Genomic DNA, 24,215 nt, shown 5'->3' with positions numbered 1-24,215 from the left:
AAAAACAAAAACTTACACCACCACCACAACAATACGCATAATCGTGAACATATTGTCTGTAACAGCTTGTTCACTTGGAAACAATCCCATCCTTGTTGCTATGACATCTGCTGGATTTTGCGTACAAACGTCAGTAAAACCATCTCCCTCTAAACTGTGTGGTCTCTGTCCAGGGTCCTGAACCGCTCTCCTCCAAGTCACATCACCATTTTTAACTTTTTGGCCTACATGTTCCTGTTGTGATCGTGAATAATTTATCTTGGAAAACCTTTTTTTATGTGGTGACATTTGCTCTGATCGTCCCCGGGCAGCCTCGAGCCCTCACCCCCCTCAGAACTCACAAAAGGTCACGTCATATTGATCCCACCTATGCAAACTCGGGTCGCGTTGTATTGAGCTTTGTCTGAAAGGAAAACAAGTAGAGGAGGATGCGTGCACGTTTCTAATAATGAGCTGGTGAAGAGTTGTTTCTGGTCAGTGACTTGTGCGTAATACGCGCGCTCCGGGGGTGGGGATTTCTTTGGAGAGGCTGGAGCGGACGCACGAGCCACACGACTCTTGCGCATCTACAGGTTGCTGCACAGTTCAAATCAAGTCAAATGGGATTTTAAACGCACCAACGAGAACTGTAGACGTGACCATGCCTTTTACTTTGCGCATGTTTAATTCATCGCTTGACATTTGGACTCAGTCGATACTTTTCTGCGCGTTTTTCTCGCCCTGGCTTTAAGTGCCTCGGTAGCACCATGCCACAGGCGCTCACGGCTACATAATGGCATGTAGGAGCGGGTGTTGCTGCGGATCCATCAACGAGGACAACGCCAGGTTCCTGCTCCTCGCGCTTTTCATCGTTTTGTACCTTCTGTGCGGAGCCGCCGTGTTCTCCGCGCTGGAGCAGCCCAAAGAGCGCGAGGCGAAGGAGCGCTGGGAGCAGAGGTTTGAGCACTTCAGCCAAAAGTACAATCTAAGCAAAAAGGAGCTCAACAACTTTCTGAGGAACTACGAGGAGGCGAATGTAGCGGGGATACGCGTGGATACGATTCGCCCCCGGTGGGACTTCACTGGAGCTTTTTACTTCGTGGGGACTGTGGTGTCGACAATTGGTAAGAGAAGGGCTGTTCATTCAGAAATCACACGTGAACTGAGTCATTATGAGTATTTATTATTGGCAATGAAGTTCTAGATGAGTATTTATAACAATACAATTAGAAACAATAGGCTGCAGGGGAAACAATAATAAATATCCAAGTGTAGACACAGTGTTCCCTCTTCAGCTGCCTATGGACAATGTAACAAATGGTGCAGAACATATAGATTTGACACTTTATACTTATTTTTTTATTTGGTTCAAGAACAAAATAATGTTAGTTCAAATTTTCAGTCAATCCATCAAGAAACCCTTCACATAAACACTATTAACAGAGACTCCCAACAGCAGAGACAACATGTAAACAACATATCCACATTATTTACATCTACTCAGCGATTCCATATGTGGTCAAGCCCTATAGAGTCATATTTGTTTATTTTCAGGACATGTTTGGATGGAAAAGAGCAAGATAATAAGAGTCTTTCCCCGTTTAACCTACATTTGAGTATCGGTCACGTAGGCAACCACTTATTGGCGTCTGAATTAATCCAGGGTCCACATGAAGCTTCTAATTGGTCCTCCATTTTGCTGAACATCTGGCTCTGTACCAGACTCATGCTTGGTTAAAATGAAGAGATTTGAAGAGTTATTGTTAGTACTAACATATGCTGAGTACATGGTCGAAAATAGGTTTGGTTCATTTGCACATGGCTTGAGTCTGTTGGGTTTTTAGGATGCAGCCCCACCCGATTAGAATGAATTGTAATTAATATTCTTCCTGTTTTTTAAAGCCCACACTGTTACCAAACTTGCTCATATTAATTCAATGCATAACCTATAACCTCAATTTTAAGTTTAGCTGCTCGGATTCCAACCTCTTCACTCCTCAGTGCACCCACACGCGGAGTCCCTGTGCCCTCTGCTGGTAGTTTTTGGAAGCGATTGAAATCAGGAAGTGACCTTTAGTCTTCCATACATATGTTAATTCAAATTAGCAAGCTTATAGTGTCCAAAAGTAGTTAAAATTACACACCTTGTTGCTTTACTGTCATACTATGGTCTAATATACATGTGTCAAACTCGAGGCCCACGAGCCAAATGCGGCCCACCACTTCGTTTTATGTGGCCCGCTACAAGGTAAATTAAAAGGTATGACTGTCTTAAAATATCAGTTTATCAGGAGATACACAGTTACACAACATCTTTTTCATATCTATGCAAATTCATATCCAATATTTGTAACTTGTAATACTGTAATACCTACAGAAATGGTTAATTAACAAGATAAAAAAAAAGTTACATTACATTTGGTTGCATTTAGTTACATTTATACTGTCTTCCATTTACATCTGGCCCTTAACGAACAACCATTTTGCTCATGTGGCCCTCAGTAAAAATGAGTGTAACACCCTGGTCTAATAAATATACTTATCTTTTAAAACTTGTAAAGAAGTGATTACAAAAAGAGTAATAAAATGTAGACTCTACATTCACTGAGGATTAAATTTCAGATTGCAGACTCTGTGCATGCTTTTTTTTTTCAATAGTCATTAGTATAATAGTTAAACGTGTCTGATTAGCACAAGGACTAGCTTTTTGCAATTCACAATGCAATGTTAAAGTTCAGTACAAGAGCGTTTTTATGTGAGCAAACTCAATCCACCTACACATTACCTTGAGCAAACTACAGCCTGTTGGAGTTTTGCCAGTGTTCAAACATGATTTATTCTGTAGAAATCTTATCAACATGCAAAACCCCTAGTGAACATGGTCTGCTTGTGAATATGTTATATATGTGTGTGTGTTTGGGGTGCGCGGTGCAGCCGGGAGAGCGTTTGTCCAAAGGTTAGCAGTAGTGTCTGCGTACTCTGGTGTATAAATGTGCGTGTGAATGGGTGAGTGGTTCGTTGATATGAAACGCTTTGAGTGTCTTGAAGGTGGAAAAATGTATAAAAATGACCTTTTAGCATAAACGATAATACTGAAACTAATCTATGCCACTGATGCAATAACCCAAGAGCAGATTTAAAGCACAAAAACTACTCTAAAAAATTAGGAGATGCAATAAATAAACAGCAGAATGAAACACTTTACTCAATTTAATACTTAGTTTGCATCTGTAATGAGTCATAGAAGTTTTTAATACAAACCTTTACAGCTTAAATCTTATCGTATAGCTAAAAAATAACCCAAAATTTCCTTGTAGTGCAAAGAAAACGTACACGCGAAATACTGAGCCCCAGTTTTCATATATTGAAACATAAGTTGTGGTAATTACTGTGACAGGCCTAGTATAAAGGAGTGTTTGTTACTGGCCTAAAAATATTGAAATAGTGGCCAGTTGAACTTATTTATTCATGACTTTCAAGACTTTTCCTGCTTGTAAGTGACATTTGGAGGATTTTTGACCATTCAAATGATTCTTATCTGATTTCTAGACCTTTAAGGTTTAAATAACATCTAAAAGTGCAAAATGTGACATGAGTAATCTGCGGGACCATGATCAGAAACATGTCAATTTAATCATCTCATCACTCCATAAATATGATATTAATCAGATTTGGAGTGCACATGAAACCGCAGCTAGTGCCAGTTTTCCGTCACTTTAAAACCCATGGAAGTATTTCAAATTTTCCTTGAACTAAAACTACTCAAAGCTCTCACTAAACCATTGGCACATTGTAGTATTCACATGCATGTTCTGTTGGACGTGTGCACAGCTTTACAACAGATTTTTCATTGCGTAACGTAACATAGGGATGCATTGTTGTGTTTAAGATGTTTTTTTAAATTATTTTATCCCTTTTTGAGCCAAGATCTTGGTAAGGATCTACCTAGCAGAAGGTTTTGCCTATTGTCCATTGCTTTATTTAATGGCATTGACCGGAATGCCTGATGTAGATCCACCAAAATACATGAGAACATAAAAAACTGTGGACTTAAACTTGACTCTTGTGCTCGTTTTTGATTTCTCATATGCATTATAACGCCAAGAACTGACTCATCTGTCGGTATATGAACTGAAGTTTATGTAGTAGTTGTGTGATGCAGTTGTTTGCAAATATCAGCAGATTTTATATAGACCGTGATAGAGTAAAAAAGACACTAATCAGTAATAAAGCTAGTCTCAAAACTCGATACTTCATTGAAAAACTGCTGATGCTGAAGGGTTTTAGAATAGTCTTGCTACTGATCATATTAAAGAAACTCTTATTTTCTCTTAAAAACACATTATTTTGAACGTTTTTAAAGGTGTAGTATATAACTTTTTTTGAGCGGGGTCTACTACATGTCATTTCTATGCATGCAGTGTTCCGCAGTATTATGTTAAACTATCCTATCGTGCATTTATTCAATTACAGGTGTTGTTATTCCTAAGAAAATAGCTGGCATTCACAGATCTGGCCTGTACCTTAGCCTTGTATGTGACCTGCTAGTCTCCATGGCGAAAGTTGAATGCAGTACAGTGGAATATAGATCGCAGTCTGGTGTTGTTATCTAATTTCAAGCATTTTCCTTGACCTTTCAATACAATGTCCACATTTATATGAAAGTCTTTTGTGGTATTTGTCTCATGTTGCCGTGTAGTGGTTCGCACATAAACAGATTTGATGATAGAATTTCATATCAAATCAAATCAAATCCAACTGTCGCTGGTTCAAGGAAAGCTGCTATTGTGTTTCTTGTGTCAGATAGAATAAGAGAAGAGGCCGTGTGGAGGAGGAGCTGAGAATACTGGATAATAGACCTATTGATCCAGCTGTGCCAATACTGTCTTGTGACTTCAACCTCGTTATAGTTTTTTTTGCTCGGCTATACACAGAGTTGAAAATTACCTATAGGTGATTGACACTTTGACAGCCAGCTTGAATCGTGCAGCATTACATGTGTTTAATGAGTTTTTTAAAATTTTATATATTCTGTAAAGAAGTGGATTAAGTGAATATAAGCATTTGGCTCCAGTTCAATGAAGCTAATCGACGTTTAGCAGTTATAGGTGCGAATATGGAGGTGACCAAAAAGCCAATCCAGAGCGAGGCAGTTGAAGTTATTGCTGTTTTAGCAGGGAGTGGGTGCTTAGCAACAGTGTCAACCTGTTGCTAACGCTACCGGGAGCAACCTCGGGGAAAGAAGGCGTCTGATTTGTCTGTTATTAATGATCATATCTTGAGTTATGGACACAATAGCGAAATAAAAATACCAGGATCATGTAGAGTGGGTTTATACGAACATTTTAAGACCAAAATGACGAGCCTGACAGCGGCATTTACGGCGTCAATGCTCACTTCCTATTCGGAACGCGACGGCTAGCAGGTTAGCTATGTCCATTTATATATACAGTCTATGATTCTGACCTACTTCCACGAAATGAGAGTACGATGTCATGAACAGTAAAGATATGAATGAAACTAGACTGAAGCGACATAGAAGAGCTAAGAATAAACTTTGAAGAACACCGTGGCTGTGATAGTCACTTACAATATCACACTCATTAAATACACAGTTATGGTGAAGTAGCATCAACGACTAGCAGCGTCTTTTGTGCTAATTTATAACACGAAGAAGTAGCGACCTTAGCCTTCTATTAACACAACGAATGAATTTACAAATTTATGAAAGAGCAATAATAATAATAGCCATTGTCTTTAGTCTTACTCGAGGCTCTTCAATGCTAAGTTTACCTTTTGAGTTACCTTGACGTCGCAATATTCAAAACTGCCCGTATTTAAAAGACACATGCAAAATCAAAACTAGGACCTTCTTAGCATTGTAAAACAAAAAAACCCAAAAAATTCAGTGATGCAGAAAGCCCATGTGCCCTATTTGGCTATTCCTGTCTAATTCTAGTCTGAGGTCTTGATTCATAGGTCACAGCCATGCTTAGCACAGACAGAACTTTGATATATTTTTATTCCCAAAAGGTCACCAGTCATCAGAGGAGCTTAGTCAACACCTGTCAGATCGTCAACGCCATTTTTGATAAGTGCAGAGCTGCAAGATAAAGGAAATGGACTCAATGGCATCACAAGGTGGAACAGAGAAGAATTCAGCCTCAGTGTGAATGAAACAAAACACAACTCCATGTATGTTGGTGATGAAGAAACAGCATTATAACATAAACCAGAAAATAGTGTAATATGGGCCCTTTAAATAATAAGATCTCGGGAGACAACTAAAAACACAGTCTCTTATTATAAAACCTGTTAACCCTGGCTTCTATTAGAACAGAAATCGCAAATCTAATCACAATATCAATGTTTTTTGTTTTTTTTTATTATCCAAATAGTATTCCACATATGGCATTCACCTTTGCCTGTATAGAGTGGTCAAATGAGCCATCCCAGTGGAGTCGGATTTATAGAAAACAGCAGCTTTGTGCACTTAAATGTGTGTTGGAAAAAAAAAAGAAACATGCCAATTAGCACCTTGACAACCGTGCTCGTGTGCTGACAATCACGTCCTGACAGGGAAGTTGCCAATGACTCAGCTCCAATTATGGAATTATGGAACATAGTTTAATTGGGTGAAATGAACATAATAGAGGGGAAAATGTATGTCAACTCCTAAATTCACTTTTGTTGTTTGTTTGTTTTTTTTAATTAAATCATAAGGTGCAGGTGTAACCTTCTGGAAGAGGGTACACCACTTCCTTGTCTCCATGGAGATGATGTTACTTGCGTAGTCTTTTGCAATAAATGTATTTATCTTACAGTTTTTCAATTACAGGAGTTTTTATTGTTCAAATTTACCTTGACAAACATGCTTTCTTATGTGAGTGGGTTCACAGATCTGACCTGTACATTGACCTGGTGTGTCACTGGCTTCAAAAAGATGGCAGATAGTAAATGGTCACATTTTTATATAGAGCTTTTCCACCTTCAAGGCTCTCAACCTTTACATCAAAGACACACTCACCCATTCACACACATTCATACATCAGTGTATGCAGACGCAGGGGTGAGGTGGGTTAAGTTGCTCAAGGACACAAAGACAGCATTTATCTATGGGAGTGGGATTTGAACCACCAACCTTCAGATCAATGGACAAACATTTAACATTTTAATGCACATTTAAAACTCTAAAACTATAACTAGACAAATTTAGCACTGTATTTATTACAGTGGCCGCACATTGTTAACCAGAAGAAGCCTTTGTGATGGGAAGATTGGAACCTCTAATTGCAACTGTGGACATTCTGGACAATGGGTCATTTAGTTGCAAAGATGACATTTAGAAACATAGGGCTGTGTTATTCACATGAGCTAAAATGTAACAGTCTAAGTAGATTAAAGAGGTGCAGTTTCAACATTCAAAATGAATATGCTCATGATGTGATGAAAACAATTTAGCATTTTCATTATCATTTTACTCTGCAGCTCGCAAATGACAGAGCACACATCATTAATGTATCTATTATTTTGAAGTATTTTCATGAATAAATGAATAGCAAACACTTTGTGGCTTTAGTATACAAGGAATGCAAGTGAATCAAAGCACACACACTAATTTATCTTTTCATTAACAAAAGCAGTATTTTAATAAACATAATGATTCAAGTACTTCTTAACATGTATGTTTCTTTTACATGTGACTGTGTGCTATAGTATACCCTAAAAACACCTATTTTATTTGATATGTATCTCACTTCTGTGTTCACAGGTGCACATCGTCACATGAGAAATCAGATGAAACTGGAAATAGGTCAGGTAATAGAAGTATGAAAAGTAGAGGTTCAGGAGCATGAATACTTACTCCCGTTACGTCCCGTTTAAAAATGCATTTTAAAATAAAAGTATTTTGCACAGATTTAGAGCATCAGATATAGTGATATGGGTAAAGAATTGTATTGATTTCAACAAAAACTAAATGTCTAAAATTATTCTTGCAGTTTTTATATTTGGTTTGTTCAGTTGTGACAATGTGTCTTAAAACAAAGAAAAGTTCCTTTTTTAGTGCTGCTCAATGTAGTGAAGTAGAAAATACCTTTCCTAAAAAGGGCTATAGTACAGACATATCAAAACTTTATTTAAGTGCAGTGCCTTTCATTTTGTACTTAATTACTTTCCGCCACTGACCAGGACTGTGACCACAATCTCCACATTAGCTGTTGTCATGTATTGTTAGTTTGGAACAGTGGTGGAAGTGTTCAGTTGTTACTTCAGTAAAAGTACAGATACTGTAGCAAAAAAAAAAATACTCAAGTAAAAGCATCATATGAAAAAATCTACTTAAGTAAAAGTACCTGTTTGAAAATGCACTTAAAAAGTAAAAATTAGTATTTTGTGCAGATATTGTAAGGTCTTGTAAGGCTTCTCTCAAATGTGGTGAAGTAAAAGTAAAAAGTATCCACTTTAAAATGTTCTTAAGTAAAATGCAGATACCTAAAATGTATACTGTACTTAAAAGTACTACTTTTACTTTGTTACCTTCCACCACGGGTTTAAAATAATTCAACCAAAAAACTGCAGAAATAACTCAAGTACAATGTTGGTGCAGTCTGGAACAAATGCTGGCAAATGCAGTAAACAAAGAATAAGGACTTGTTTTTCAAATAATATCCCCTCGGTCCATATAGACAGGTCCATGTTGTTGTATCACTGGGCAAGACACTTAACCCACCTTGCCCCTAGTGTCTTGTATACGCTGGTGTATGAATGTGTGTGTGAATGGGTGAGTTGTTTGTTGATGTTAGTGCCTTGAAGGTGGAAAAGCACTATATAAAAATGTGACTATTTACTTCCATATGCTTGAGGTTTTTGGTTTTTTTCCCACTATCCATCAAGAGGACAATAGAGTGTACCGTACCTTAGTTTATACCTCCTTTCGTATATTTTGTGACCATGGATGTCAGCACATTTAGCATCTATATTTATCCTTGCCTGTCACACACTTCATTTTCACATGCAGTGTACAGGCTATTACTGAACTGTGTCAATATGGCCTCGCTGCTTATTTGCGCTTTCAGTGTGAAATGAGCTAAAATAAAAAGAGAAGATGTGAAAAGTCTCCAAATTGTGCTACCGTGACTTCCCCTCTCCTTCTCATGTTTTTTTACACTCGGAGGAGAGGAAATAGTTTGGAATCGGTTATAAAGAGTTGAGAGAGAGTTATTCTTAATTGACCTCAATTATTTTTATTATTGTGAACACATTATCGATTCTTGTGGCTTTAATTCCCCTTAAACTTATGCTTATGGTCAGCTTCAGATAAGAATTTCACACTCTCTAACTTAAAATAATCGACTTTATAAGCTTCACCTCTGTTTCCAATGAGGTATTTAGGCATTGGAGCTCCCTCTGCTGTCGACAACGGGAATGAACAATGACAAAGTAAATGAATGAAGTTCTTATCGCCTGTGAATGCTATGCTAATAGAGCCATGCGCTCGTTGTGACCATAGCACAAGTAGTCCAATGATGGTTTACGGGCGTATAAACTACGTAGAAGAAGCTCAGAGTTTTACCTGTGATGCAACAATTTGGGGAAAATGCATACTGAGCTTTTCTGAATGCTCAAAGAAGATATTGGAGTAATGGATTCATGAAACAAGCAAGAATGAAGCAAAAAATATAACTTCAGGTATGTTTTGATGGATCTTACATCTTTAATCTTTAAGGCTTTCTGGTCCTATATTATGCAAAGTTGACTCTTGTGAGCTTTAAATTGTTTTAATGTTGTTACCTCCTCAAAAAACATACCTGGAGTTATGTTTTGTTTCATTCACATATATTTAAGTAACACTTTATTATTAGACTGTCTACATCTCCAAAGCTCAAAAAGCTCAGATCCACCTTGTGATGTCATGCAGTGGTAGTTTAAGTTAACAGCTACGTTTTACCTTTAGTTCAGTAGAGATTGACAATTCCAGGTTTGAAATGATCCAAATGAGTCTAGTGAAGGTGTTTGGAGTGTACGGAAAAAACACAGTGAAGCACTTCCTGTATCACCACATGACATCACAAGGTGGAACAGAGTGTTTTTTTTTCTGTTTGAGAGAAGAACTCAGCCTAAATATGCAGGGTTTGTGTGTTAAACATGTGTGAATGAAACAAAACCCTGCTCATTTTACCTCAACTACACTTTATTCTAGTGAGAGGAGTCGCTTCTCCACACATTTCTGTAACTTGTTCAGGTAGCGTCTCCAGCAATGCAATGCCATACTGTGGAACATTCTAGGCAAAGCAATAACATTTCCATGGAGCAAGTCGCTGGAAAAGTCCCATAATGCATCTTTAAAATATATTTCATAATGAGGGACTATGATGCAATAACAAAATCTGTTATTCACGGATTGGAAAGATTTTAAGTCGTGTTTTTCAAAGTTGTAAACTGCGCTCGGCTGTTCCAGGTGACTGTGAATGGTATTATAATTTGCCTAAAAGAAACAGAGCTCCTTCTCAGAAAAATAAATGAAGACGCAGTGATTTTTTTGGATTTCTCAGATGGCTGTGGTGCTATACAATGACACTTAAGTTCAAGTGGGTGTTAAGGACAGAGGATAAGACTTATCACCAATGGCAACCCACCTGAGACACAGAAGCATAGACATCGTTTAGTCTTATTTACAAATGAGAAAGAGAATGAGGGTGAATTTCGCCCAGAGACGTTAAAGTTGATTATCTTTTTGTCTATATAAGCTTGTATGAATGTAAACATGGGTTATCATAGCATTTATAGCATTAACAGCATTAACAATATCGACTTATTGTTCAATACTTGACAGATGTTATTTATAATTATTTATAGTGGGAACTTTTTTAAATTTTTTGTACATTTCTGAAGATTTAAGCAGGAAAGGATTGAATAAAATGGCAAATGGTCAAATTTTTATATAGCACTTTTCAACCTAATAGCATAAAGTATACAACATAAATAAGAAATAAATAAATACAGTAAATTAAATATTTTTGTCTATAAATATTTCCTTGGTAACGCTTTACAATAATGGTACAAATGAAGGATTATGCATTGGTTTATCATGAACTACTACTACCTGCATTACGTCATCATGGTATTAAAAGTGCATTATGTAACTTTTATGATGAACGGTCTACCACCTGTTTACTCTGCCTGGAATGTTCCACAGTATTCCTTTTAAACTTGTCTACTATATGTCTTGCATTTATTTAATCACATGTGTCTCTCTTGCTAAAAATCACCTTGAAAAACATATTCTGTCTGTGTGCGGGGTCGCTTTTTCACAGATCTGACCTGTAACTTGGCTTGTCGTTCACCTGCTTCTTTACATGGAGATAGATGAAGTTTAATGCCATATTGTGGACAATTTTAGGCAAAACAATACCATCTCCATGCAGACAAGCAAATGGTGGACGCTTCAGCAGAAAAGTTGTATAATGCAGCTTTGATTCTAAGTGCAGACTCATTATTTAACATACTTAAGTAATCATGGCCACAATGAGTTAATTAGTTCTTTGTTTTACTTTTTGAAAATGACCACGCTAACAAACTAAGTTGTGGCTCTTTGTTTGATGAAATAATGTTTAACTAATGTAGCGTTACCTAATAATCAACTCAATTCAAGTTTATTTCTATAGCACATTTAAAACAACTTCAGCTGACCAAAGTGCTTCACATAAAAGTAAAAACAAATATATAGGAAAAAGTACAATAAAACACCAAGATATCATGTGTAGCTAGTATTAAATGCCAGGGAGAAGAGGTGCGTTTTCAGTCTAGTCTTAAACTGCGTTAAAGATTGAGAGGGTCTGACAGGCAAAAGGGAGCTCAGTGTCATGTGTCAGTTGTTCATATTGACAAATAAAAGAAGAAGAACCTGTTTTAAAATCTGTTACGTTCAGTTCTGGTGCAAAATCTGTTTGAGTGTGCTTGTACCGGCCTTGTTACTGTGACATTGCCTCTGAGGCCCGTGAAAACACGGGCATATGGGTGGTGAATTAATTTCATTCAGTTTGCTTAATAAAAAAATCTCTCGGTCTGTCAGAAGAAATGCATTAGTGAGATGTTTCTGCTGGATGAATAGCTGTCTGCCCTGTGTCCCACTTACAATCTGTTCAGTCCTCTGTCCTGTACATGTAGAGTACTTCAGTTTGTGGGGTTATTTTAATATTTATTACCATTAGCGTTAGCACTGAGACACAAACACCCCCCTTTCTAAACATAAGAGTCCTCCAGTGAAGTATTCATTGTGTTTGTGTGATTTTTAACATGTTTTCCACTGTTTCATCTTTAAAAGGCTCATATTAGGCTGTTGATCTATGTTATAATGTTGTTTCTTCGTCAAAAACATAACCTGGAGTTGTTTTTTGTTGCACTGACACATGTTTAACACACAAATGCTGGATATTTGGGCTGAGTTCTTTTCTCTGTTCCACCTTGTGATGTCATGTGGTAATACAGGAAGTGCTCCACTGTGTTTTTAAACTCCATACACCTTCACTAGAATCATTTTGATCACTTCAGGCCCGGAAATGCCAATCTCTACTGAACAAAAGGTAAAAAGCAGCTGTTGACTTGAAAACTTCTGTTCTTGTTAAGTTAAAACTAGTAAAACTGTCTAATCTTGTTGATTTGAGCACAGCCGTAATGATGTACATTATAATCATAAGCTCCCCCCCTTGTTTACAGATGTGATTCGAACAGAAAAAAAGTCAATATCATCTTAGAAGAACAGATATATTCAAAAAAAGTAAGACTAGAACCAGTAAATTTAGAAAAGACAGTTGCAATGTATTTTACAAACAGGCATAAATATTCAGATTACCCAGATATCTATATTAATGACAAAAAAATGAAAAATGTTAACTATTTTACTTACTTAGGTGTTACTCTTGACTCAAACTTAACCTTTAAGAATCATGTAAAAAAAACTAACTCCCTATAATTTAATCTGGCAAATTTTAGGTACATACGAGCGTCTCTTACAACTGAGGCATCGAACATGTATTTAAATTCTATGGTTTTGTCACGTTTTCTGTACTGCATAACAAGCTGGTCGCAGGCTTGCAAAACAGCTCTAAATCCTCCAAATCCTCTTGAATCAATGTATAAATGTGCGTGAAAAATTCATGACAAAAAACCCAGACAGTATCACCACTGTCATATCCTCTCCAAGTAAACTTTAATAATCTGCTAATATATGCGAACATCTGTCTACTATTTAAAATTATTCATGTATTGCTACTCCTCCCCTGAGAAGGTTTGTCTCACTGAGCTCAGAAAAAACAACTCGAGTCACTAGGGCGCCCTCTACAGGAGAGTGCAACATTCCAAAACGTAGGACCTCTTTCGCTAAATGGGCTTTCTCGATTGTTGCCATTAGTCAGTGGAATAGTTTGCCAAATGAAATTATAACATGCACAAGTTTTCAAAATTTTGCACCGGTGACAAAGAAATGGCTAATATCAAAGAAAAATTTGCAGTCATTCGTGAATGTGTATGAAAGAAAGAGTATTTGCATATCTGAAACTCGGTGTTTGTGTGTGTGGATAATTTGCTATGGAAGTGTGTGTGTGTGTGTGTACCATATGTTTACAGGTTTTCCATCCATCTACACCAAACATCAGCCTGTCCAGGGACTACAGGTGGAAATTAGTATTTTTGCTATAACCTGGCACCAAACATCTTTCCTGTTTTTTAAGGTCAATGTAATGTCGTGCACTGTCCCTGTTCAAATAAAAGCATACCATACCATACCATAAAAACGTCACTGTAAACCTTGATGATAAATTAAAAAGCTCCTACACAATCGAAGCATTTAAAAAGAGATATAAAACATTACTTTTTGAAAATTATAGGACTCAGGAATGATTCATGTGAACTGTCGTGGTTTGTAGTTTTTCTTTTGTTACATAGTGAGTCACATGTTGTAGAACTGACGCTGCTTTTCCTGGAATACTTGTGTGTTTTTATTAAATTGGGTTAGGCATTATAAGTAATCTTTATTTCAGCCTAAACCAGTTCGGGTAATGATATGTTATGTACAACCTTATACAATTTGAATAGTGTTTGATTTTGATAATAAAGGCTTACTCAGACATGTGTGAATGAAACAAAACACAACTCCAGGTCTGTTTTTGATGAGCTAACATTATAACACGGCTTAAAGCTCACAAGTCAATTCTGTGTAACATAGGGCCTTTAAATATGTATTAATTTCAACATAACTCAGCAAAAACTGCATAGAATTGGACTCGAAGTAGTGACGCTAACATTGAGGTTGCTATTGTGCCCAGACGCTATAGGAAAAAAAATAAAAACTAAATCCTCTTACTCTAATTTGTCATTTGGTGAAGGACAGAAAAAGAGCCTTTTCGTTCAACCTACTTATCTGAGTTGAATGAAATCATTAATACAGTCACTGGCTGCATACAAATAAAATCAAAGCACTTAGATTTGATAAAGTAAACATGAGCTGATAAAAGATCACATTTATGAGTGCGAGTACATTAAGAGCAGCTGTGCCATCGACAAAAGCGGAGCTACGTGCCGTTTCCATGCTCATTTAGGCATAATTTGTGCAGCCCATTGGAAAAAAACTGTTGTTGGCTTCCCAGAACACGGGAACATACTTCAAAACACATCACATAAAAGCAATAATCGTCCATTGCATTGACGACACACACTGATTGCTCACGTATGCCTTTTACTACCTGACTCGAAAATGACACTATTGTAATTGATACATATTATTTTAATGTTTATGCTTTTCTGGTTGGATGTCACTAAAGCCTGTCCACTATACATCTTTGTCTTTATTAGTTTAATTAGTTGTAGCTCTTATAGAAGTAGCTGTAATCATGGTTAAGTAGTGCATACTGTTGTTATAGCTCTGAGCAAGACATTAACCCACTGCTGTAACAATATATAACCAGAGGTGGAAGAAGTACTCAATTTTGTTTATAAAAGTAGAGATACTGGAGCAAAAAATAATCAAAAACACTCCAGTAAAAGTAAAGTATCACATGAAAAAATCTACTTAAGCATAAAAGCAAAGAAAAAACTACCAATTCAACACTTTTACTTGTTTGCTCAAATTATGAACTTGATCAAAAATACACCCCTCAGCTTTTTCAGCATTTCGCAAACAATAATAATTTTACTTCCTGAATCTTCCTGAAGATGTGAGACAGGCCTCTACTTTGACAATGTTTAAATCCAGGCTCCAGTTCTGTTCAGCTGTGCATATGACTGAAGGGTTTTTATTCTGCACTCTTCTGTTTTAATGTTAATTTCATGATGATTATTTGTGATTATTCATGTTTTGATTTGTGTGATTTGAATGTGTTTCTTATTCTGTAAAGCACTTTGAATTACTTTGTGTACTGATCGTGCTGTACAAATAAACTTGCCTTGCCTTTTACTTTTCAGTCCAGTTCAAAAATGTAGTGGAGTAGAAAATACAGATACCAGCTCTCAAATGTAGCGAAGTAAAAGTAGTAAAATATCCACTTTAAAATGTACAGGTACCGAAAATTGTTGTTTAAGTATACTGTAGTTCTTTACCAATTTTACTTTGTTACGTTTCACCACTGTATATAACTGTCTGCGTCAAATAAGGCACAATAATAGAGTTTTTTTTATATGTACAACTAGGATTAAAAATATAGTAATATAAAATATATTTAGGCTATATACAACAGCACTTTCATTACCTATTTTGTAGCAAAAGGCGAACTTTAAATCTGTCAACTGGACATATCGTGGTAAGAGTGAGAGTCTTTTGCTATGGATCAGACCTGGACGACTGAGGGTTTACACAGATACCTATTTTGAAGAATGAAGTTTTTACAGTTTCCCGTACTAGTTAGTAAAATCACGAGTGTCTGGAAAATACATCATGATTTTGTGTTATGCAAATAAAGAACACATGACCTGCCTCTGCCGGTGCAATGAAGAAGAAAGCAGTTGTCATGAAGCTAATAAAACGGCAGGTTTAACTAAGCCGAACGGTGAGAGCAGTTTAATCACTGACAGATGGACCGTTATAAACTGAGACCAACATAGCAACATCATAGTACTTTGGAGAAATAACTCATACGATCTACCACTGCCATATGCGTTGACACATATTTCCTTGTTGTTTTCAGGTTTCGGGATGACCACTCCCGCTACAATCGGTGGTAAAGTCTTCCTCATGTTCTACGGTCTGTTGGGCTGTGCCTCCACCATCTTGTTCTTCAACCTCTTTCTGGAGCGCGTCATCACCGTCATCGCCGTGGTGCTCAAATCTTGCTACGAGAGGCGCCATAGCAACATCATCCTGCCCCAAAATGGCCGACGTACCTCAGAGGAAGGCCGGGCGCGGGCTAAAGTGGAGGACCTATCTGGGTGGAAGCCGTCCGTTTACTGCGTTATGCTAATCCTCGGAGCGGCCGCCATTTTGGTGTCCTGCTGCGCGTCTCTCATGTACTCCGCCGCAGAGGGTTGGGGATACCTGGACTCTTTATATTTCTGCTTTGTTGCCTTCAGCACCATTGGATTTGGGGACATGGTTAGCAGCCAGCGAACAGTTTACGAAGGACTCCCCACTGCTGCCTACAGAGTGTGCAACTTCTTTTTCATCCTCACCGGGGTTTGCTGCATTTACTCTCTCTTCAATGTAATATCTATAGTGATCAAGCAGGTTCTGAATTGGTTGCTTAGGAGATTGGAAGCTCCGTGCCGGTGTTGTTTTCCCAGAAGGGGGCACCCACACAGACACCCGCGCCGAAACGTGGTCGCCCCCGGCAACCTCAGGACGCGCAGGGAACCCTCCATTGAGACGGACGCGGTGAACGAGAGCGAGACAGACACTGGCCGCAGGATGTCGGGCGAAATGATCTCAATGAGGGACTTCCTGGCAGCCAATAAGGTGAGAGACGGTTATGACTCAGATATAATAAAAGGAGCTGTACCATATTTTTGTTATAGCATTGTTTTGACGTACTACAGCGTTTAGGGTCAAAATTTCTGTGTACATCTAACTATCAATCATTTTATTCTCCATGAACCAAGTAATGTGCGCTTATCATGATAGTTGTTGTTACCATGACAACAAAATTCCACTGTAGCCCATGAAAAAGCTGTGAAACGGGCTCATGAACTCTTAATAATGAATAATCAATATTTATTATGCTAGGAATGTGTTAAGAAAGTGAGGAATAATTTTGAACCACTGCAAATGGAATTTATTTTACAACTTATTTTTACACCCCTGTGATGTACTGTTCATTTATCATGGTTCATAATTGGCCCTTTACACACATTCCCACTTGCTAATTCCAGTTCTCAAAAAAAATAGAGTTGCACTACCAGCTCCATTTACTGTGTACTGGAAATTAGCCAAGTCGTGCTAAAATAAATACATATTTAAATATGAGGCAGTGGACAGCAAATTACATATATGCTGCCGTTATTCATGCGCAACTTGATGTCCTCTGTGTGATATCTGAAGAGTGGCTTTACGCTGGAACTGAGAACCATGAGAAGGGCCAATTAGGGTGGGAAGAGAGGGAGTGGGTGAGGCTAGCAATTAAAATATAGCCTTATTCCTCTACCTTGGTTCAAACTGTGTATAGGACTTTAACCTCCTGAGACCCGAGCTCTTGCAAGACTTTATTTGCAAAAACTACATTTTTTCACATACATTTTGCGTAAAAAACAAAATGAGAAACAAATGTGCCTCTTGGAACAATGTGATAGATATATGCCTTTAAAATAATAATAATAATAATAAAAAAAAATAAATAAATAATTAATTAAAATAAAAATATAAAAATACAAAATAAAAAAGATTAAATAAAAAAACAAAATAAAAAAATAATTAAAATACAATAAAAAAAGTAAAATAAAAATTACATTTAAAAAATTAAATTACAAAATAAAATAAAAATAAATATTAAAAAAAATATTCTAAACTCTTATTCAAAATTGACCATGTTCTTGTTGCTGTTCTTCTAAAAATTTGCACTGTGGCCTAAACGACCCAAAATGTGTTGTCCACAGATGAGGACACCAGGTCTCAGGAGGTTAAAGACCTAAAAAAAAACCACCCTACTTGTTGACGCTGTATTGGCATTGAGGATCCCTTGCCCTCTACAAATGTCAGGGGTGAATAGACTGGAGCATTGTGAAACGTTTCCACCTTCAAGGCTCTTAGAAGTGCATTTACGTCACCAATATATGCATACTCCGGGTGCAAGTGGGGTTAAGTATCTTGCCCAAGGACACAACGACAGCAAAGACAGCATTCATTTGTAAGAGCTGGAATCGCACTGCCAAATCCCCATCATAGTGAATTGGCTAATTAGCACAACAATTAGTAAAGCACTAATAGGCAGACACTTTATAGTAATGAGGATTTAAGCATTGCAATGATCACAAAAAGCTATACTGATGATGGAAACTGTATGTCTGTATGCTACTCCAGCAGAGTTTTGCCCCCAAACAATCTGCATAGCACCGTTTAATCATCTGAATATAAAGAGGTTAATCTTTTTACTGAGCCAAAATAAAATATTAATCAAGATGCAGATTCAGCAGAGGGGTGGCCTAAGGGCTTGGCTAATGTGAAATCTGTGAAAAATGCTTTAATAAAAGTGAATGCATCTAACCTAATTCAAAACGGTATTAAATTCAAAACAAAGAACAACAATTTACTGAATTCTGTTATGGCTCTAAAAATAAAATAATTGGAGATTTACAGAATATGTCATCAAATGTGCGATTACAGGCAGCTTATGTAATCATTCCTCTGTTGATTGGAGCTGAAGAATCCAATAAACTGTTCCCCTGGAGTGGTGCTATGCCGTTATTAGCTCTCTCAGTGTTCCTCTTAACTCAATAGGATTTAAACTGCTACGATTTATTTTACCATCTTCCCATTTGAAAGTAAAGAGTGACAATCAGCAAAGCCCCTTATGCCCAAAACGCACATTCACGAAATATGATCCATGTAATCTCTTTATATCATTAGCACAATTGGCTGATGGTGTGAATAACAAACAACTGCAGCTTTTCTAGTGGGAGGATGTTTTTGCATTGGCAGGAATGTTACACAGTGTGGCATTGAGCGTAACTATTTGCATTTATTCAATTATAGGTGTGCTTATTGCTAAACATACCTTGATAAACGTGGATTTTTATAAGTAGATCCCGCCTTTTTGATAGATCTGGACCTGTTAACATCACCTACTTGTTACCATGGAGACAGATAAATTATCAAGTTACTGCAGTGGTGGAAAAAGTATTCAGTTTTGTAAGTGTAAGTAGAAAAGTATAGATACCGGAGGGAAAAAAAATACTCAAGTAAAAATAAAAGTATTACTTAGAAAAAAAATCTGCTTAAGTAAAAGTATTTCAGCAGATTTTCAGGCTTCAAATGTACTGAGTTTGATAAAGATTTGTGCAAAATTTTGTTCAACTGAAACAATTGAACTGATATATATTTTTTTTTCCTGATTCCTCATGTCCTGAAGACTGGAGAGGAGGACCAAAGATTCAAACTCAGGGTAAAAAGTTTGAGACATGAAATGTAAATGAAGGTTGATGGAGCAGACAGTTGAGAGTGTTGTCGTATGTCGTAATATTTCGAACGGGTCATGGGTAGTGGGGTCAGAGGCTGGGGTTTTCGTACCAGTCGAGGTGAACTGGATCGGAGGCGCGGGATTACGGGGAATACACGGACGATCTGGCGTTGACTGTCGGATCCTCGGCCCCTTTGTGCTCCACAGGTGCAGTGTGGTTGTTGATGGGTTGCAGGTGCCAAAATCTCCGCCCAGCTCCAGGCTCAGATAGAGAAGGGAGGGGGAAGGACAGCACAAAAACACAGGGCAAACTTGGATCTTGACAGTATATTTTTGTTTACTCAAACTACAAATAAACCCCTCAACCTTTTCACTAGATCTCCATTAATAATAAAAATACTTCTACTTTTCAGTTCTGTTTAAAATGTAGTAGAGTAGAAACGACTGATGCTTTCTCTCAAATGTAATGAAGTAAAAGTAAAAAATATCCACTTTTAGGCTTTAGTAAAGTACAGATACCTAAAATTTGAAGTACCATTTTTACTTTGTTACGTTCCACCGCTGCCATACTGTGAAACATTCAGGGCAAAGCAATAATATCTCCATGGAAACAAGTAGATTCCTCCAAGTTACACCACAACACTTAATTTTCACACATGTCTTGTAGTGTGAAGCTATTTATCATTTCGCTGCGTACTTTTGGAGATACACACTTACACTTTACACTTTAAAGCTCTTCAGAATACCTGGTTCAGTCTTCAATAGTCAGAACTTTCAGGCCTATCACAGTTATGAAACGGTCCAGCGTTTGCCAGCCGCACCCGAAAGGACTTTTTACAACCAACTTTGAACTTTACAGCAGAAGTCTTGCAAGATTTTGTGTCCATCTGGCGTTAAGAGGAAGCCTGTCGAAAAAGAAAAAGAAACTGCTCCACTCTGACCCTTTGATTCAACACAGTCCTGCCTTATCTCAACTATCTCATAACATGAATACTCAACATTTAAAGTTTTTATTCTCAATGGACTGATCATAGGCTTTGCAGATTTAAACCCTTTCCTTGCATTTCATTTACAGATAAAGTATTTAGTCTCGATAAATTGGTAAAGGTTTATATAAACGTGAGAGTATTTGAGGACAGCGGTTATTGTGGTCCATTATTCTTCTGTCCAGGGACTATTCTTGGCTTTGTGATTTTACAGCAGAGATTTAAAAAAAAAAAAAAAAAAAAAAAAAAAAAAGGAGCGAGGTTGCAATTACCGACTTGAGCAAGGAAATAGAGAGGAGTCCCGAGAGAATTCTGTGTTTGGTATAAAAATAATATGCAGTTTGTTCCATTTCTTGGCTTGGACTTGAACAGACGGCATTTTGATGTATGTAGGTTTGATTGTGTAATGGACTATAGGCAACAGTGGACATTTATAGAGAACAGCAAAGGTTTTTGTAAGTGTAACGTGTAAATAACCGTAGAATATCAAGTTATTCATGGGGCAAACAATTATGTATTTTCTATACTGCAGTAAGACCTGTCGAACGTCCTAGTTATTTTTGGTGACATTTAAGTTTTGTTTCAACATTTATGTTCCTTGATTTCCTCGTTACATTACCACTGCCTGGCTGGCCAATAATACACAATTTCCCAATACTATACAAAGATGTGTAGTCATCAGTTTTAAAAGCCCAAGTTCAGATGGGCATGATTGACAGGAGGATAAGCCAATCAGGGGCACACATGGCTGCAAAACATTTCTGCAGAATCAAAAACAGTTTGTATCTATGGCTAACTTTACTACATCGAGCTAACCTTTGTCAAAACCTAATGCACGATATGTCTTAAGTCCTGTGCTCAGGTCTCTGCACTGGCTCCTGTAGCTCAGAGAATAGACTTTAAAGCAGCTCTGTTCGTGTACAAGTCTCTCCATGGACCAGCACCAAAGTACATCTCTGACATGTTTGTGCCAAATGAACCATCTCACACTCTGAGGACTTCAGGGACGGGCCTCCTGCTGGTGCACAGAGTCAGGACTAAACATGCAAAATCAACGTTTCAGTTTTATGCGGCTAAAACTTGGAACAGTCTTAATGAAGATGTTTAAATCCAGTCTCAAATCAGTTCTGTTTAGCTGTGCATATGACTGAAAGGTTTTTATTTTGCACTGTTCTCACTTTGAATTACTTTGTGTACGAATTGAGCTATACAAATAAACTTGCCTTGCCTATAGATTTGGACACAGCCTTTGAAAATAAATATGGCACCTATAGTCGTATCCTTCCCACATGAACTCCCTCAAAAGCCATACCATAGATTTCCTCCCTTAACAATTTTCACTTACAAAATTAAATCCTCTGAATCATGTTCATTAGAATGATAGACTGGCAGCGCATTTGAACAAAGAACACATCAGAGGTCCAATTCAATTGAACCATGGAAAGCACTTGAACCATTTTATTACAATTACTCTGTGCCATATCATAAAATTTGTTCCAACAGATCTTCCATTAGAGTAATGAGCCCAATTTGACAGCATACTCTTATACAAATTTAAAGTACTTGGTATAGGTGTTCAGTCTGAATTGGGGGAGTGTCTGATTCTTGTTTTTATTCTTAATAATAATAATGCATTGGGTTTATATAGAGGCTTTCAAGACAGCCAAAGTGCTTTACAGTGCATTATTCATTTACGCTACACTTGGTGGTGGTAAACTAATATTGTAGCCACAGTCGCCATGGGGCAGACAGCTGCAAACAGGGCTGTTAATCTGTGCCATCAGCCCCTCCAACCTCCACTTAATCACCCACCTCATTCAGGTATGCAGTATGCAGTGTATAGCCACTGGTGCCCCACTTTGACAAATGGTATTCTCAGTGGTCTCCCATCCAACCACAAACCAGGCCCAACCTTGCTTAGCTTGCAACATTTGACAAAACTGGGCATTCTTATGGCGGAATGCCTTCTGTATAGTTTAAATATTAGATTATTAATTTACATATCTGATGTCTTAGTCTTTCAATTTACCTGTCTTACCCTCATCTATGGATAATGACCGAAAGGACAAGATTGTGGATACAAGTGGACAAAATGGGTTTCCTCCGCAGGGTGGCTGGGTGCTCCCTTGGAAATAGGGTGAGGAGCCTGGTCACACAGGAGGAGCTCGGAGTGGAGCCACTGCTCCTCCACATTGAGAGGATCCAGCTGAGGTGGCTCCGGCATCTGTTCTGGATCCCCCTGGACGCCTTCTTAGGGAGGCGTTTCGGGCATGTCCCACCGGAAGGAGGCCTCAGGGAAGACCCAGAACACGCTGGAAGGACTATGTCTCTCAGCTGGCCTGGGAACGCCTTGGGGTCCCACCGGAGGAGCTGAAGGATGTGTCTGGGGTGAGGGAAGTCTAGGAGTGCTTAGACTGCTGCCCCAGTGACCTGGCCCCGGATAAGCGGAAGAAAATGGATGGATGCCTTAGTCTATTGGAGGTTGCTCGAGGCCATAATAACAGCATCTCTGACCCCAACTATGTTCTAAACACAGAATACGTGCTGCTGCCATCCAGGCGAAGGTACTGTGTCCACACTTTAACAGGGTCAGGCTGAGACAGTCCTTCAGATATCAGTCTATCCATAAAATCAGTGATGCCGTGATGAGCAGCAGATGGCCTTTGTTAAATTGTCCTGTGTTTATGTGTCTGTGTGATGTTCTTGTACTGTGTCTATGTGACAGAGCTGCCGTTTCATTCTGAAACAATTTTTGGATCTATGACCTGACAAATTATTATCATTATCAGTGTGGGTTAAATACCTGGACATTGTTATACTATGCACCGATTTGCTTGTTATCCAAAGGCATGTACAACAGTTTCCCTAATCTAACATAATGAAACCTTAAATAGCAAATGAGTGTCTGAATGATTGTAGTCTTAGCACACACTGAGAGAGGAGCTTTCAGTGGTCTTTATGTTATAACAATTAGATGTGACTCATCTAAAGGTCTTCTGAGAGCAGTCATTTCTTTGTTCGAATCCACTTTCTTCCCCCACCTTTATTCTTGTAAAGAATAAGAATGAATAGGTCAGTCGTTCTCTTCTGTCTCTACTTTCTTAATGTCATATAGGGTGACCGCATCTTACAAGTTGTATAAGTTATGCAATGTAAAATCTCAAATGCAATATTAAAGACAACAGACAATACATTTGCATACCCTATATATTATAACATAGAAATTACAACTAGAAATTTGTCTGACAGTATTCTAAAAGTCAAATTTGTATCTATCTAGAGATGGTGAAACCCCTATGAACGTTATCCAGTGTAGAACTGTGTAGAGAAGCTGTTACAACCGTCTCGTTACTACTTCTGTATTATTGTGTATTGTGTTGTGTTTTATGAGCCTTTAGTCTGGAAATAAAGGACTGACTAACCAAACAAGGAGTGAGAGGTGTCGACCGTTGCTCCAAGACATGTCACATAATCCCCCTTTGTTTTTCTGTCTTCTCAGGTGAATCTGGCTATAATGCAGAAGCAGTTATCGGAAATGGCCAACGGTCACCCACGGCAACCCGGCTCCAGCTCGCGGCAGAACGGGTTTTCCGGAGGAGTGGGCGCCCTTGGAATCATGAACAATAGACTTGCAGAGACCAGTGTGGACAGATAA

General features: G+C 37.9%; 1 protein-coding gene across 1 annotated transcript; it reads left to right on the top strand.

Moving 5' to 3' along the window:
• The first annotated feature begins 772 nt into the window (after positions 1–772).
• kcnk13b (potassium channel, subfamily K, member 13b) lies at positions 773–24,215 on the top strand. The gene is made up of 3 exons (XM_033991249.1): positions 773–1,103; positions 16,158–16,921; positions 24,060–24,215. The coding sequence occupies exons 1-3, from the start codon at positions 773–775 to the stop codon at positions 24,213–24,215; spliced, it is 1,251 nt and encodes a 416-aa protein (XP_033847140.1).

The sequence above is a fragment of the Periophthalmus magnuspinnatus genome, chromosome 24 (assembly GCF_009829125.3).
Source record: "Periophthalmus magnuspinnatus isolate fPerMag1 chromosome 24, fPerMag1.2.pri, whole genome shotgun sequence".
In the NCBI taxonomy this organism is placed as follows: Eukaryota; Metazoa; Chordata; class Actinopteri; order Gobiiformes; family Gobiidae; genus Periophthalmus; species Periophthalmus magnuspinnatus.
This window is presented reverse-complemented; position numbering and strand designations above follow the sequence as displayed.

What these genes read in the sequence shown, in the direction of transcription:
- kcnk13b (XM_033991249.1), top strand. Translation starts at nt 773, where the DNA reads ATGGCATGTAGGAGCGGGTGTTGCTGCGGATCCATCAACGAGGACAAC. An exon ending in GACTGTGGTGTCGACAATTG is followed by an intron (nt 1,104 to 16,157) that starts GTAAGAGAAGGG and finishes TGTTGTTTTCAG; the next exon opens with GTTTCGGGATGACCACTCCC. An exon ending in ACTTCCTGGCAGCCAATAAG is followed by an intron (nt 16,922 to 24,059) that starts GTGAGAGACGGT and finishes CTGTCTTCTCAG; the next exon opens with GTGAATCTGGCTATAATGCA.